This window comes from Sinohyriopsis cumingii, chromosome 7, assembly GCF_028554795.1.
Source record: "Sinohyriopsis cumingii isolate HCF-2022 chromosome 7, ASM2855479v2, whole genome shotgun sequence".
Classification (NCBI taxonomy): Eukaryota; Metazoa; Mollusca; class Bivalvia; order Unionida; family Unionidae; genus Sinohyriopsis; species Sinohyriopsis cumingii.
Window position 1 is genome coordinate 87532667 of NC_142967.1, and position 17921 is coordinate 87550587.

Consider the following 17921-nt stretch of genomic DNA (forward strand, 5'->3'; position numbering starts at 1 on the left):
TTCTAACTCAATGACATTATTTACATTGACTTAAAAGTTTTCCTTCCTCTGTCTCTCCGACTGAAAGCTTTCTTAACTGCAAAAGGTTGCTCTTCTGCAAATACTTTCTTTCAGTGAAGCATTTTATTTACTTCTAAATTACTTTTATGTAGGCATTTTCCAAATGTCACTTCTAAAATGGAGTAACTTTTGTTTTGATCGAAAACATTGGGAAATTCAAACATTTTATCTTTGTAGAAATTCTTTACAATACTGATCTTTTGCCACTTTCATAAAACTAATCAAATCAAATCTGAACACAAGTTAGAATGACCTTCCAAAGTTGTAATCAGTGCATGATTTATTTTCACTTTAATATACATGTATCTAGAAAGTTCAAAATAGTTTATTTTGACTGAACCCTTCGTAATACTGCATGAAAAGTGCCCAAGGCAAACACAATGACAAGTTTAAATTTAATACTTAGTATTAAACTATTTTGCATACCGTGATTGCATGTAAAATTTTTCTGCATTTTACTCAATTTGTATGCATAAAATATGCAAATATGGTGCGTATTTAGAGCCCTGCATAAGTTTAAACAATCTCAAAATGTCCCCTGAATACGATTACAAAGCAAATTGCTCTGATGTCATGTCAAATGGTTTAGGAATCACAATTTATTTAGTCGAACCTGTCTTGCATAGTCACTTCTATGAAATGAGAAATTGCAGTATCAAAAAAATGGGTTTGCTGAATTAAAATTTATTTTTTCAAAGTTTATGATGGAAGTGTTCCTTTTAAACATGGTTGTTTGGTTAAGAAAGATCGTTCCATGACAGAGTTGGGCTCTAAGGGAGACTATATCATATTTTCTAAATTAATCACCTACGGTAACTAAGAAAAGAAGGAAAAATGGTTGACTTAGGTGTACATAAACTCCAAAGCTCTCGATGCAGACCGACGTTTTCATACAGCAACATGCTTACCTCCCTCCATACTTGAATCTTCCTCTGGAAGTTCTGTGTTTGTAACGTCTTCTTGCTTGACAATGCCTGGAGATGTTTTATCTGAAAATTAGTGAGATTTTTTAACACTGAAAGGGGAAATATTGTTTAACTGCAAATTAGTGGCATGGTTAAACATTATGTGGCTACATCTACACAGTGCATTTGTAAAACTAACTGCAAATTAGTGGCATAGTTAAACAATATGTGGCTACATCTACACAGTGCATTTGTAAAACGAACTGCAAATTAGTGGCATGGTTAAACATTATGTGACTACATCTAAACAGTGCATTTGTAAAACTAACTGCAAATTAGTGGCATGGTTAAACATTATGTGGCTATATCTACACAGTGCATTTGTAAAACTGTAACTGCAAATTAGTGGCATGGTTAAACATTATGTGGCTACATCTACACAGTGCATCTGTAAAACTAACTGCAAATTAGTGGCATGGTTAAAACATGTGGCTACATCTACACAGTGCATTTGTAAAACTAACTGCAAATTAGTGGCATGGTTAAACATTATGTGACTACATCTACACAGTGCATTTGTAAAACTAACTGCAAATTAGTGGCATGGTTAAACATTATGTGGCTACATCTACACAGTGCATTTGTAAAACTGTAACTGCAAATTAGTGACATTGTTAAACATTATGTGGCTACGTCTATACAGTGCATTTGTAAAACTAACTGCAAATTAGTGGCATGGTTAAACATATTGTGGCTACATCTACACAGTGCATTTGTAAAACTGTAACTGCAAATTAGTGGCATGGTTAAACATTATGTGGCTACATCTACACAGTGCATTTGTAAAACTGTAACTGCAAATTAGTGGCATGGTTAAACATTATGTGGCTACATCTACACAGTGCATTTGTAAAACTGTAACTGCAACAACATGTGCACTTACAATGTAGAAAAGGTATTTTATACTGTTGACTTGCTAGTCGCATTGGAATTATGAGTAATCAAAGAGCAGATCAAACAGAAAAAAACTTTAATGATTTTTTTTTCTTCCAATATTTTTATTTTATATACAGTTTGCCAATTTCAACATCTTTACTTTTATTTTTTATTTTATATATATTTTTGCATTTTAAAATCTTTAGATCTTGATGTTTTTCCAGAGGTTTTATCTTCCCAATATTTTATGCAGTCCTTTATACTTACATTTATACTTTAAACTCATCTTGTATTGTATACTTACATTGTAATTTATACTTACATTGTACTTTATACTTACATTGTAATTTATACTTACATTGTACTTTATACTTACATTGTACTTTATACTTACATTTATAATTTATACTTACATTTATACTTTATACGTACATTAATACTTTATACATTTCTACTTTTATACTTAAATTTGTACTTTATACTTACATAGTACTTTATACTTGCATTGCACTTTATACTTGCATTGTACTTTATACTTATATTTGTACTTTATACTTATATTTGTACTTTATATTTACATAAGTACTTTATACTTACATTGTACTTTATACTTACATTTATAATTTATACTTACATTGTACTTTATACTTACATTTGTACTTTATACTGATATTTGGACTTTATACTTACATTGTACTTTATACTTACATTTATAATTTATACTTACATTGTACTTTATACTTACATTAATACTTTATACATTTCTACTTTTATACTTAGATTTGTACTTTATACTTACATAGTACTTTATACTTGCATTGTACTTTATACTTAGATTTGTACTTTATACTTACATTTGTTCTTTATACTTACATTTGTACTTTATACTTATATTTGTACTTTATATTTACAGTAATACTTTATACTTGCATTGTACTTTATACTTACATTTGCACTTTATACTTTATTAATACTTTATACATTTCTACTTTTATACTTCGATTTGTACTTTATACTTACATTTGTACTTTATACTTATATTTGGACTTTATATTTACATAAGTACTTTATACTTGCATTTGTACTTTATGCTATCATTTCTACTTTATACTTACATTTGTACTTTATACTTATATTTGTACTTTATACTTATATTTGTACTTTATATTTACATAAGTACTTTATACTTGGATTTTTATACTTATATTTGTACTTTATACTTACATAAGTACCTTATACTTGGATTGTACTTCATACTTACATTTGTACTTTACACTTACATTTGTACTTTATACTTATATTTGGTCTTTATACTTGCATTTATACTTATACTATCATTTGTACTTATACTTACATTTGTATTTGTACTTTATACTTATATTTGTACTTTATACTTATATTTGGACTTTATACTTGCATGTGTGCTTTATACTTACATTTGTACTTTATACTTACATTTGTAATTTATACTTACATTTGTAATTTATACTTACACTGTACTTTATACTTATATTCGTACTTTATACTTGCATTGTACTTTATACTTATATTTGTACTTTATACTATCATTTGTACTTTATACTTATATTTGTATTTTATATTTACATAAGTACTTTATACTTGGATTTTTATACTTATATTTGTACTTTATATTTATACAAGTACTTTCTACTTGGATTGTACTTTATACTTACATTTGTACTTTATACTTATATTTGGACTTTATACTTGCATTTGTACTTTATACTATCATTTGTACTTTATACTTATATTTGTACTTTATACTTACATTTGTACTTTATACTTACATTTTGTACTTTATACATACATTTGTACTTTATACTGACATTTGTACTTTATACTTATATTTGTACTTTATACTGACTTTTGTACTTGATACTGACTTTTGTACTTTATACTGATTTTTGTACTTTATACATACTTTTGTACTTTATGCTGACATTTGTACTTTATACTGACATTTGTACTTTATAATGACTTTTGTACTTTATACTGACTTTTGTACTGTATACTTACATTTGTACTTTATATTTACATTTGTACTTTATGCTGACATTTGTACTTTATACTTGCATTTGTACTTTATACTTACATTTGTACTTTATACTTGCATTTGTACTTTATACTTACATTTGTACTTTATACTTGCATTTGTACTTGATACTGACATTTGTACTTTATACTTGCATTTGTACTTTATACTTACATTTGTACTTTATACTTGCATTTGTACTTTATACTGACTTACATTTGTACTTTATACTTGCATTTGTACTTTATACTTACATTTGTACTTTATACTGACTTTTGTACTTGATACTGACTTTTGTACTTTATACTGACATTTTTTATACTTACATTTGTACTTTATACTTACATTTGTACTTTATACTTGCATTTGTACTTTATACTTACATTTGTACTTTATACTGACTTTTGTACTTGATACTGACTTTTGTACTTTATACTTACATTTTGTACTTTATACATACATTTGTACTTTATACTGACATTTGTACTTTATACTTATATTTGTACTTTATACTTGCATTTTGTTCTTTATATTTACATAAGTACTTTATACTGACATTTGTACTTTATACTGACTTTTGTACTTGATACTGACTTTTGCACTTTATACTTACATTTTGTACTTTATACTTGCATTTGTACTTTATACTTACATTTGTACTTTATACTTACATTTGTACTTTACACTTGCATTTGTACTTTATACTGACATTTGTACTTTATACTTGCATTTGTACTTTATACTTACATTTGTACTTTATACTTACATTTGTGCTTTATACTTATATTTGTACTTTATATTTACATAAGTACTTTATACTGACATTTGTACTTTATACTGACATTTATACTTTATACTTGCATTGTACTTTATACTTATATTTGGAGTTTATACTTGCATATGTACTTTATACTTACATTTGTCTCATTAAAGTTTCTGTGCAATTCTTTATATTTACATTGACAACTTTACCGTTAAGCTGTACTATAGAGCCATTATTGTGCTGATGTGCATTAAACCCTAATAAGTAAATCAGGCAGATGCAACTAGTATAGCCCATGACCTGGTTTTATCTGGGTATATTTACACTGTATGGCTCCAGTTACAAATCGCTACCTGGCCTACACTCTGGAGGAAGTTGCTCGCGCCTGATACATACAGGCTATGTACAGGCATGCCGTTACATTACCTTGAGTATATTTATGCTCATGGTCTAATTGCAAAAATACTGAATGTAATTTGCCTTTTCACTTTACAGTCATTGCCAACACTTAGCATGAACAAAATTTTGATCTGAAGCTGTAACTATGAATACCACAACTAGACTCGTGTCTTCATGAGATCTACACAGTGCTACTCCAGTCTTGTTCAACTAGACTTATGTGTTGCCATGATATCTACACAGTGCTACTCCAGCCTTGTTCAACTAGACTTATGTGTTGCCATGATATCTACACAGTGCTACTCCAGCCTTGTTCAACTAGACTTATGTGTTGCCATGATATCTACACAGTGCTACTCCAGCCTTGTTCAACTAGACTTATGTGTTGCCATGATATCTACACAGTGCTACTCCAGTCTTGTTCAACTAGACTTATGTATCACCATGAGATCAACACAGAGCTACTCCAGCCTTGTTCAACTAGACTCATGTCACAATGAGATCTACACAGTGCTACTCCAGTCTTGTTCAACTAGACTTATGTGTTGCCATGAGATCTACACATTGCTACTCCAGTCTTGTTCAACTAGACTTATGTGTTGCCATGAGATCTACACAGTGCTACTCCAGCCTTGTTCAACTAGACTTATGTGTTGCCATGATATCTACACAGTGCTACTCCAGCCTTGTTCAACTAGACTTGTGTGTTGCCATGATATCTACACAGTGCTACTCCAGCCTTGTTCAACTAGACTTATGTGTTGCCATGATATCTACACAGTGCTACTCCAGTCTTGTTCAACTAGACTTATGTATCACCATGAGATCAACACAGAGCTACTCCAGTCTTGTTCAACTAGACTCATGTCACAATGAGATCTACACAGTGCTACTCCAGTCTTGTTCAACTAGACTTATGTGTCACCATGAGATCTACACAGTGCTACTCCAGTCTTTTTCAACTAGACTTATGTGTCACCAGATCTACACAGTGCTACTCCAGTCCTGTTTAACTAGACTTACGTGTCACCATGAGATCTACACAATGCTACTCCAGTCTTGTTCAACTAGACTCATATCTTCAGCTAGTCTAGTCTTGTTCACCCAGACTAAATTCATGCGATTCCAAGACAAATATGGTGAAGGTCTACGCCTTGACGAATCTATCACTAAACCATGATCCCTCTGTGTGACTGTTTGATTGTGTCTCTAATCTTAAGACACAGTTTTATGTTTGACACTGCAACATTTTTGTGATCAACAAGCAGAAGCTTAGTGTCGTGGTTGCTAACACCCCTGTTCTTAATGATGTTTTACAGTGTTTTATCATAAATAAAATTTTCATAAATTTTCTTTTTTATCATTTTTTTCAAACAAAAATAAATTTTGACTGAGAACTCTCAGATGAATTAATACAGGGACAGTGCATTTCATAGAAAAGAAAACATTTTGTTAGATATTCAACCAGGCACCATGAAATTGGAGAAAATGGTAACACGTTGTGACTAAATGTTTTATCAGATTAGGGTTGAAAATGCTCAAGATAATTTACAGTCCATTTTGAGTCCCCTTTAGTCCATTTTGAGTCCCCTTTAATTGGTTCCCTTTAACTCTTCTCCTTAGAAATGATATTTTACAATAAATATATGGAACAGTTTATTAGGACAACCTTGACCAATAACAGGAACTATGGATATTGCACATTGATGGAGACATTTGACCACCGATATCTGTAAATACAAAAATGGGAAATGCAATAATGGAATGTGGATGCCTAATGTACAGTAAATGCAAAACATAACCAAGGCTAGAAAATTGGATGAACAAGGTTAGAAAGTTGGATGGACAAGGCTGGACAATTTTGATAGACATGACTGAACATCTGGATCAAGAAGGCTGGGCAATTTGATGGACAAGGCTAGAAAATTGGATGAACAAGGCTGGACAATTTGAAGGACAAATCTGAACAATCTGATAGACATGGCTGGATAACTGGATGAACTATATGATGGACAAGGCTGGATAACTGGATGGACTATATGATGGACAAGGCTAGACAATTTGAAAGACAAATCTGGACAATTTGATAGACATGGCTGGACAATTGGATCAAGAAGGCTGGACAATTGGATGGATAAGGCTGGATAACTGGATGGACTATATGATGGACACGGCTGGATAACTGGATGGTCAAAGCTAACACCAAAAACCCTATCAATGTCATGGTTGGGAATAAAAACTATTGTAGTTGACAACACTAATGGTCATACTCATTCTTAATGGAAGGATATATAACCATTCAAGCTTTATACACGAAACATTGAAACTAATACATTTGCCAAAAATGATACATATTTACACGTGAACAAACAACAGGGCTGCAAATGCTTTTTCCTACTGACTCCATATTAGTTTCTCACTACTTAATTTTCCACTATGCACAGCTAAATTATCACTACTATTACACACAATTATTGCAATATCTGTATTGCTCTTCTGTTGAATGTTTCCATCTGCCTAGGCAACAAAAAATCATCTTAAATGGGCTGAAGTACCAATAGCCTGGAATAAAGTGATGTGCTAACAGTTCTGATGTGTCACAATGAAATAATTTTTAAATTAATCCACACTAATTCCAAAACAGTGATTGGGTCTTAAACTATTATTGAGCACTTTGTAATTCCAGTGAATAATTAAAATAAATAAATCTCCTCAAATTAAAAATGAACATAAATGAAAGACTGATTAAACTTAAGATGTTAAGATGGGAATGAATAATTATAATATTAACAACCCTAATACAAAAACATAAGTCACAATAAGAGGACCAAGATGAGGGCCATAATGGAAATTTCCATCAAACTGTAAACACTTTGTTTCTGAAATCTTTTAGGATCAGAGTCAAGGCTGCATCTAGAACTCAAAACCAAAAACATGTTTACCCCATGTAACATGTAGGCACAAACTCCTACCCTCAATTATGGAGAAAGGTGAATCACACAATACAAATTAATGCACTTGTTAGACGGACATTTTGCTCATCAGTGGCTTTTTGCATTAACTTTAAATCTTAGCAAACGCACAACACGCTGAATTGTGGGGGGAAAAAATATGAACCAGGCAAAGCAAGAAAACCAGCTGATACAAAGTCACTACTTTGGTGTCATTTTTGTAAAACAGTTATATATAAAAATTAAAATGAGGGGCAAAATAATTTACAATGAATTTATTGTTTTTCAAGATGAAGCCCTCCAATTCAAACAAGATTCTGTCTCAAAATTTGTTATAAACAATGTTTCCAAAAAATGATATGATTTTTTCAAATGCTTCAGACATATTTTTTGATTAAATGACACATAAAGCCACTGGCATAAAGACACCAAAATATTCTACATGTTTGGTTCCTAGGATGGCAAGATTCACTTGGGTGAGTCTGACTTATTCCAGCTGGAGTTACACAATTTAAATTTCATCCAATGACATGCTCACCAATATTGAGATTTCCATTCTTAAAAATGAGCACAACCATATTGAATAATTACCACAGCCTAATTGAATAATCAGCACTGCCATACTTAATAATCGGCACAGCCATACTGAATAATCAGTACAGCCATAATGAATAATCAGCACACCCATACTGAATAATCAGCACAGCCATACTGGATAATCAGCACAGCCATACTGAATAATCAGTACAGCCATACTGAATAATCAGCACAGCCATATTGAATAATCAGCACAGCCATACTGAATAATCAGTACAGCCATAGTGAATAATCAGTACAGCCATACTGAATAAACAGCACAGCCATACTGAATAATCAGTACAGCCATACTGAATAATCAGCACAGCCATACTGAATAATCAGCACAGCCATATTGAATAATCAGCACAGCAATACTGAATAATCAGTACAGCCATATTGAATCAGTACAGCCATACTGAATAATCAGCACAGTCATATTGAATAATCAGAACAGCCATACTGAATAATCAGTACAGCCATACTGAATAATCAGCACAGCATTTACTTTAACAAGAAGTTTACTAGTAAACATGAATCCCCTCACAAACAGAACATTTAGTTTGGCTGACAGTATGCAGACTGGTTTGGGGATCAATATTAGCTGACAGCATGTAGACCAGTTTGGGGGGTCAATTTCAGCTGACAGTATGCAGTCTGGTTTGGGGATCAATAAATATCAGCTGACAGTATGCAGACTGGTTTGGGGATCAATATCACCTGACAATATGCAGTCTGGTTTGGTGATCAATAACAGCTGACAATAGGCAGACTGGTTTGGTGGATTAATATCAGCTGACAGTATGCAGACTGGTTTGGAGGATTAATATCAGCTGACAGTATGCAGACTGGTTTGGTGGATCAATATCAGCTGACAGTATGCAGACTGGTTTGGAGGATCAATATCAGCTTACGGTATGCTGAATGGTTTGGTGGATCAATAGAAAAGGCAATGGAAATTAAAAGCCTTGCAATGAGATATAGTCTGGACAGGATTCAAACCCATTACTCATAGGCTTTGAGTCTAAGCTAACAGCTAAGCCACCATGTGGTGAAAGGAAATGTTGCTGCTGAATACTCTAAGAAGCATCAACAACAAAAAAAGTTTCATCAGCGATGGGTTGAAACGAAGTTTGAAGACTTTATATGGCTGAAAATAGTAATATCAAACAAGCAAAAAAAAAATAGGTCACAGTGAATGATTTTGATATAGTTCAGTTACTTGTGCTGATTTGCATCGAATTTAAATTTTCATTTGTTTGGGTAAAATAGGACTAATAAGGATATCAAATACATAATAAACAGTTGAAAATATATACATGTTAAAACTAGGTCACAGTTACTGTTTATGAAATGCATCAACATATCAATTACATGTACAGTAGTCCCCCTCTTGAACGGCCCCCCTGACCAGCGGCCACCCGCTCCTTATGGCCAGAATCCGTTGGCACCGATGAGTTTGTATTCAAAGGTACTCCTCGCGAAAGGCCACCCGGCTAACGCGACCAGTGGCCAGCATGTTAGTGAAAAATTATAAAATTTACCCCTCACAAGCGGCCGCATTTTATATGAATATGTATCCAGAACCAGTATTTTATTCATAACGTGTGTTAAGTAATCCGATTTCTGTTTCCTGATGTCAGGTTTTCGTTACTGAAAAAGTGTTGAGTAAAGTACATTTACCACTAAGGTTAATATTATATCATTTACGCCTCACGAGAAGCCAAATTTATTCCATAAAACCGAGAAAGACTCAAATTGTAATCCATACAAAAGGGTACGTACATGTAATCCAATTAGCTTTACTGCTGTGTTATCATAAGATGTCCGGTTTAGTCACTCTGATAATTGTTAAGATTACAATTATCGAACAGTAGTAACAGCTGAGAAGTGACAGTATCGATGTTCAATACCCAAGTCAGCTGGAAAATGGTTTAATAGCCTTTATGGCTTCCCTTAGTAAGATGTTGAGCTTGTTCACTTTGGTAATCAGTGGCTATTACTACTGACAGTAATTGTCAAAATTACGAATCCTAGCGGCCTCGAGGTCAAATCTGCGTGATGTTAATGGTACATATCGAAGCCGTTTTGGCTTCTCTCACTTAGTTTCAAGAAATGTATAAAAACAATAGGGTACCAGACTGCGACTAACAATTCACGTGACAAGATCACTTCCTTTAAAAACACACTGCAATTTGTTTAGAGGCATACAAAATTGTTTAATCAGTATTGTAGTTGGCAACATGAATAACTTACTGCAAAAAGATCAACATGTCATCGAGGAAAATAAAAATTCTCAGTTTAGAGGAGAACGTGAAAGTAATTCAACTGACGGGGTGGGGGGTCGTCGAGGATTCTTGCAGAAAACTGACATCGGGAAGACTAAGATATACAATATCATGAAAGATAGTGAAACAATTCTGCAGAAGCGGAAAGGTGAAATGGACGAAGAAAGGAAGATTGTTTGAGCCAGGAGACGTTTGTATCCTGATTTGAAAGACAAGAAAAAGCAAAAAGTTTGTCAGTTGAATTGGGATATGACGACTTTACCGCAACTTGCGGCGCAAATAACGGATGGTTGCACAGATTTCAAGTGCGACACAATATCAAGTGTTCTGTCATTAGCAGCGAATCAGCTGATGTTAATAATGAAGTTGTCGAAGATTGGAACAAAAGACTAAACGATATATGCAGGGGATATGACAGCAAGTATATTTTTAATGTGACGAGACTGGTTTGTTTTTTAGACTGTTACCAACAAAGTGACAGATAATGTGAACTGTAACATAATTATAAAGACAGTTTTAAAATTATATCAATGGTTATTCATAGCATTCTTTTGAAAATGATGACAAAGTTTGTTTTACATTTATTTCACATCATGCATGTGATTTTGTAATTAAAATATTAAATATTTAAAATTAAATGTACTTGTGACTTTTTTCATATGTATTTACTATTCGCATTTGTCATCCCCCTCTAGAAAGGCCACCCGCATTATAAGGCCACTTCCCTGCTGCATTAGGGGTGGCCTTATAAGAGGGGGACTACTGTATTATGAAAGTGATAGCAAGGGCAAATGATTGGATGATGTCACTAGAGCATTAAAATTAAGTCAAAGTGGACTGATTTTGGTATAGACAATTACTGTTGCTGAAATGCATCCATACACCAACTTAGTTCAAAACATGTCACTCAAGCATGAAAATTAGATCACAATAAATTCTGGAAAGACCATACTATAATCTCTGTGATGCAACCACATACCTTTTTCATATTAGGGTCACAGATATTGAGGGTATAACTAATGGATGGCTGAAAGGAAAAATCACTTGAGGAAATTAAGCCACAGTGATCTACTTTTTGGTATGGCAGAGATTCCCTTGCTATGATGCATCTACGTTCTGATTTGCATGAGTGTAGGGGCCAAAATATTGAGGATGTGGTGAGTAAATAGCAGAAAATAGAAAACTTACTAGAATGAAAATTAGATCACACTGACCTGGAATGATATGAGTGAGCTACATTCATGCACTAAATTTTTAGATTGAGAGTATATAACAAACAAACAAATGAACAAACATGTGAAGAAAAGTACACACCAAAACAAAAATGAATTGGTAAAAATGGTATAGTCTGTTCAAACTTCACTGACATGTTGTGCTGGATACTATGAAAAAATTTGTACCAAGGTATTTATGAACATCATGATACGTACCATGGAATACCACAATTATATTAGGGACCAAGAATTTAGTGTTCATGGGTAGGGGACTGCAACTTTTAAAAAAACTAAATTTCCATGTATCAGTTTTAAGTTGTAAAAAGTATCTATGATTGATATGTAATAACACCATATTATATCCATTAAATAATTTGAAGAATTTTTTTTCTCAGATACATGTAATATAAAACAAAATATCAAAACACAAAAGAAAAGTCATCCACCAACCTACATAAAATTAAATGGCCAGTAACTTACAGGAGATGAATTTGCTATGTGTATGTTAATTGCCATAATATAAACTGTTTAGGACAGACATTTAAGACAGACAGACAGATAATATTAAGGACAGACAATTCTCATAATATGATTTAACTGCTTTGGGGAATTAGACACATCTCAGGTTTTTCTTTATCACAATTGATTAGACTCTAATACTTTAGTTCTACATGCTGACTGACCACACTAAGATCTTATCTTAGATTTGAGCCGTGTTTGGCCATTTAACCATGTACATCTACTTGTTGGGTGGGAATTGAGCCACCACCTAAAAAGATTTTACCCCTAAAATGGAGGTGAATCACCACCTTCAGTTGGGTCTGATGTAGTACCTGGTCAAAGCAGAGCACTTCCCAGTCGAAGATAGCTTTCATTCTGCCCTCTAACACACATTTCATGTATCCACATATGCACCCCATACTACTTAATTGTTGGTCAAGTAGGAATGGAGCACTACTTAACAGTACTTTCACAACAGACTAATTAATTTTCTGTCTGCATGGCAGTGGAACAAGCATGCCCAGAACCGGAAAGGAGGAAAAGAGCCCGACAAGAGAGACACCTTTCTTCCCTGATCCACCATAGACAAAAAAATAATAAAAAATAAAATTCTGCCTAGTTATGACTAATGGTTAATCACTAACAGCCAATAATGTGTAAGCCATATATTTAATTCTGAGAATAAATAAACAACAGATTGCACATTAATTTCCAAACAATTATACCAATATTTGAGTATATGTAATTCATTTTAATTTGGTATCTTGCATTGTTTCTCACAAAAAAAGTTTTATTTTTTACATGGTGGCATCGAATAGATCAAATTATGATTTTGAAAAAGTTTTGTCAAAAATAGTTTTCGGATAAGAAAAGAACACTCTGCATATGGTTCACCTTAGCTTATGAGGGATCATAGTGGACCTCTGAGAAAGCATTCCCTGATCACCTTAGCTTATGATGGATCATAATGGACCTCAGAGAAAGCATTCCCCGATCACCTTAGCTTATGATGGATCATAATGAACCTCAGAGAAAGCATTCCCTGAAGACCTTAGCTTATGATGGATCATAATGGACCTCAGAGAAAGCATTCCCTGAAGACCTTAGCTTATGATGGATCATAGTGGACCTCTGTGAAAGCACTCCCTGATCACCTTAGATTATGATGGATCATAGTGGACCTCAGAGACAGCATTTCCTGATCACCTTAGCTTATGATGGATCATAATGGACCTCAGAGAAAGCATTCCCTGAAGACCTTAGCTTATGATGGATCATAGTGGACCTCAGAGAAAGCATTCCCTGAAGACCTTAGCTTATGATGGATCATAATGGACCTCAGAGAAAGCATTCCCTGATCACCTTAGCTTATGATGGATCATAGTGGATCTCAGAGAAAACATTCCCTGAAGACCTTGGCTTATGATGGATCATAATGGACCTCAGAGAAAGCATTCCCTGATCACCTTAGCTTATGATGGATCATAGTGGACCTCAGAGAAAGCATTCCCTGATCACCTTAGCTTATGATGGATCATAGTGGACCTCTGAGAAAGCATTCCCTGATCACCTTAGATTATGATGGATCATAGTGGACCTGTGAGAAAGCATTCCCTGATCACCTTAGCTTATGATGGATCATAGTGGACCTCAGAGAAAGCATTTCCTGATCACCTTAGCTTATGATGGATCATAGTGGACCTCTGAGAAAGCATTCCCTGAAGACCTTAGCTTATGATGGATCATAATGGACCTCAGAGAAAGCATTCCCTGATCACCTTAGCTTATGATGGATCATAATGGACCTCAGAGAAAGCATTCCCTGAAGACCTTGTCTTATGATGGATCATAGTGGACCTCGGAGAAAGCATTCCCTGAAGACCTTAGCTTATGATGGATCATAGTGGACCTCAGAGAAAGCATTCCCTGATCACCTTAGCTTATGATGGATCATAATGGACCTCAGAGAAAGCATTCCCTGAAGACCTTAGCTTATGATGGATCATAATGGACCTCAGAGAAAGCATTCCCTGATGACCTTAGCTTATGATGGATCATAATGGACCTCAGAGAAAGCATTCTTTGAAGACCTTGTCTTATGATGGATCATAATGGACCTCAGAGAAAGCATTCCTTGAAGACCTTAGCTTATGATGGATCATAATGGACCTCAGAGAAAGCATTCCCTGATGACCTTAGCTTATGATGGATCATAGTGAACCTCTGAAAAAACATTCCCTGAAGACCTTTCTATACTTGATTTGAAGCTAATCTAATGGTCTGATTGTGTCAATTGCAAGTCCCAAATTATAAATATACAAATGCAGTAAACAAAATTATATCCATATATCCACTCTCCACATGCTCCTTTGCAACCTTTAATCTGTATTAGAATTTCCAAATATGTTGTATTGAATGGAAATGACTTGTAAGATATATCACAACAAATGGTCACCGAATTGTTTGGCTATAAAGCAAAACTTGCTATCACTGATTTATCATAAGTCTACAAACACAATCCCACCAATATAATGGTTTCTTTGTTTCAGTTGCCTGAATTGTAACATAACCCCACTTGGACCCCAGTGCCTGAATTGTAACATAACCCCACTTGGACCCCAGTGCCTGAGTTGTAACATAACCCCACTTGGACCCCAGTGCCTGAATTGTAACATAACCCCACTTGGACCCCAGTGCCTGAATTGTAACATGACTCCACTTGGACCCCAGTGCCTGAATTGTAACATAGCCCTACTTGGACCCCAATGCCTGAATTGTAACATGACTCCACTTGGACCCCAGTACCTGAATTGTAACATAACCCCACTTGGACCCCAGTGCCTGAATTGTAACATAACCCCACTTGGACCCCAGTGCCTGAATTGTAACATAACCCCACTTGGACCCCAGTGCCTGAATTGTAACATAAGCCCACTTGGACCCCAGTGGCTGCAGATAGCACCATATGTAACAGAAATCATAGCCATTAAATGTAACAGTATATAAAAATGTACCCCTATATCAGAGACATAGTTATTATATTTTTCGAAAGAAATTAGAGAATTCTATATAAATGTATCTTCTCATCCAAGACCTAGATAAACACCATACCACCTTAAATAATTGAATTCAGCACTATAATACAATTAAGCTTGATGAAACACCATGAAAAATGTTGTGTTGACATTAGAGAGCTTGTTGATAAATGTAGGCAGTGTTCACACTAAAGCCTACAATTTACCTGCCAAAATAAACCACCAAAATACCTGTACATTTTTTTGAAAGTACCATCGATGGTTTTGCTTTTAATTTTTGTTTATCCTGTTTATTTTATAATCTATATACATATCATACTGATATGTTAAGATTACAGAGTATAAGATCGTGATAATGCAGATATTAAGGTGAATTTTTACATCTCGTGAAAGGTAGCTAGGTGTCAGACTAGGGGTGCTCTGCACATAGAATTTTTAACATCAGAAAACACAGATATCATATCTGTATTATGATACTAATACATCGTCACTAAAAGTGTCCTCTCTTTTGAAAGTACAAATATGCTATCATTACGTCAGACCATTTACAACCATAATGCTTCATTTACAAACCTGGCCATTCCTGTGTACGATTAAATAATAATCGAAACATTTCCCAACTTAAGATGCAACTGCTGGTGGGAGTTTGTTTATTCCTGTGTACAAGTTAACTGCATGTGCAATCAGTCACAAAAGTTTAACATTAAATCGGCAATTTGTACACTGGAATGGACTTGGTGTACCTAACAAATTTCAATTCTGAGCTGTCAGCATTTTTGTTAGTTGCAATTATCACAGTTGGTTACTTGCACAAAAAGAATTAAGTGGCAGAAAACAGATTATCTAACTCCAGTAATTCTAAGAATGATTATTTTTAATGCATAAGTGCCAATACTAGTGTATGCAGCACAGTTAAATGCACATCTTTACAGGTCTATGCTGGACTGCAGCCAATCACCATGCGTCATTATACCATTCAACCTATGGAGTTTTATCTACAAGGCAATTTCCTCAAATTTATTGTTAGGAGCCAAAGAAAACATCTTTAAAAACTACAACAAACAACAGAAGATCATAGATAAGAGAAACAAACCAAAGAATTAGCAATCAAATAATTTTTTTATTATTTAGTTGATGAAAATTAATCCAAAATTACCAGCTAATGTGTTATGTCTGACCCTCAGGGCAAACTAAAATAAAATAAATCTGGCCAGTGAACAGTAATTATATTAAACAAATTAGTGTTTGAGGCCCTCATGTGGTCTTAGAAAATGCAACCTGGCCCTTGGGCAAAAAAGGCTGTGCACCCCTGATGTATCCAATAAAACATTAAAAGTGCTTTTAAAACCAATGACCAAATAAAAACATTTTATGCAGCAGTAGGCAGTTCAGCTATTTAAATCAATTACAGTTTCAAACTGTGACTGGTTGGTTAGTTTTTGATGGCTTTTTCAACACATTATAGGCTATATCATACTGGGGATCTATGTAGTCTGCAGTCTACCCAGGCTGGCATGGACAGGTATCAAACCCATGTCCCTTATAGTACAAGTCTGATGTTCTACCAGCTAAATCACATCATGTTTTTAAATTAGGGATGAAAAATTAACCATATCCATTTAAATGTCATAATAAATACATTGAAAGCCAAGCCAGAGCTGACCATTTAGTTAAACCTCGTGAGCTTGTGCAACCATCAGCCCAGTCCTTTGCAATATGCAGCCTGCTGCCATGTAGGCAGTCCTTTTGAAAATATGCATTTTAATTAGTATAGCATAATCAGTGATAAGAAACTGAAGCCAAGTACCTTAAACATTTTATCTCATTTGGCCCCTCGCCATGAAAGCTTAGATGGTCCCATTTTAGCTTCCGAGGTAGCGTCCAGCTGGATGTGGGCCAGGTAAAGTAGGTTGCAATGACAAGTAAAGTAGGTTGCAATGCCAGGTAAAGTAAGTTGCAACAATGCCAGGTAAAGTAGGTTGCAATGCCAGGTAAAGTAAGTTGCAACAATGCCAGGTAAAGTAGGTTGCAATGCCAGGTAAAGTAGGTCACAATGCCAGATAAAGTAGGTTGCAATGCCAGGTAAAGTAAGTTGCAACAATGGCAGGTAAAGTAGGGTGCAATGCCAGGTAAAGTAGGTTGCAATTATATCTTTGCTTTCAAATAAGGAACATGTGAAGAAAGAAAGAAAAACTCTTTAAAAAATTGCAGAATGCTGATTGCAGTTTTGGTGTTTGCTT

The 17921-nt window shown here is 34.3% G+C and overlaps 1 protein-coding gene across 3 annotated transcripts in view; it reads right to left on the minus strand.

The window, feature by feature from the left end:
• Positions 1–17921, minus strand: part of LOC149795673 (fibroblast growth factor receptor-like 1) — a 178053-nt gene that overhangs the window by 29114 nt on the left and 131018 nt on the right. For all 3 annotated transcript variants that reach the window (XM_089965514.1, XM_089965512.1, XM_089965513.1), the window contains exon 4: positions 969–1049. In XM_089965514.1, the coding sequence (XP_089821640.1) occupies positions 969–1049 (81 nt within the window). The remainder of the gene's footprint in view (positions 1–968; positions 1050–17921) is intronic.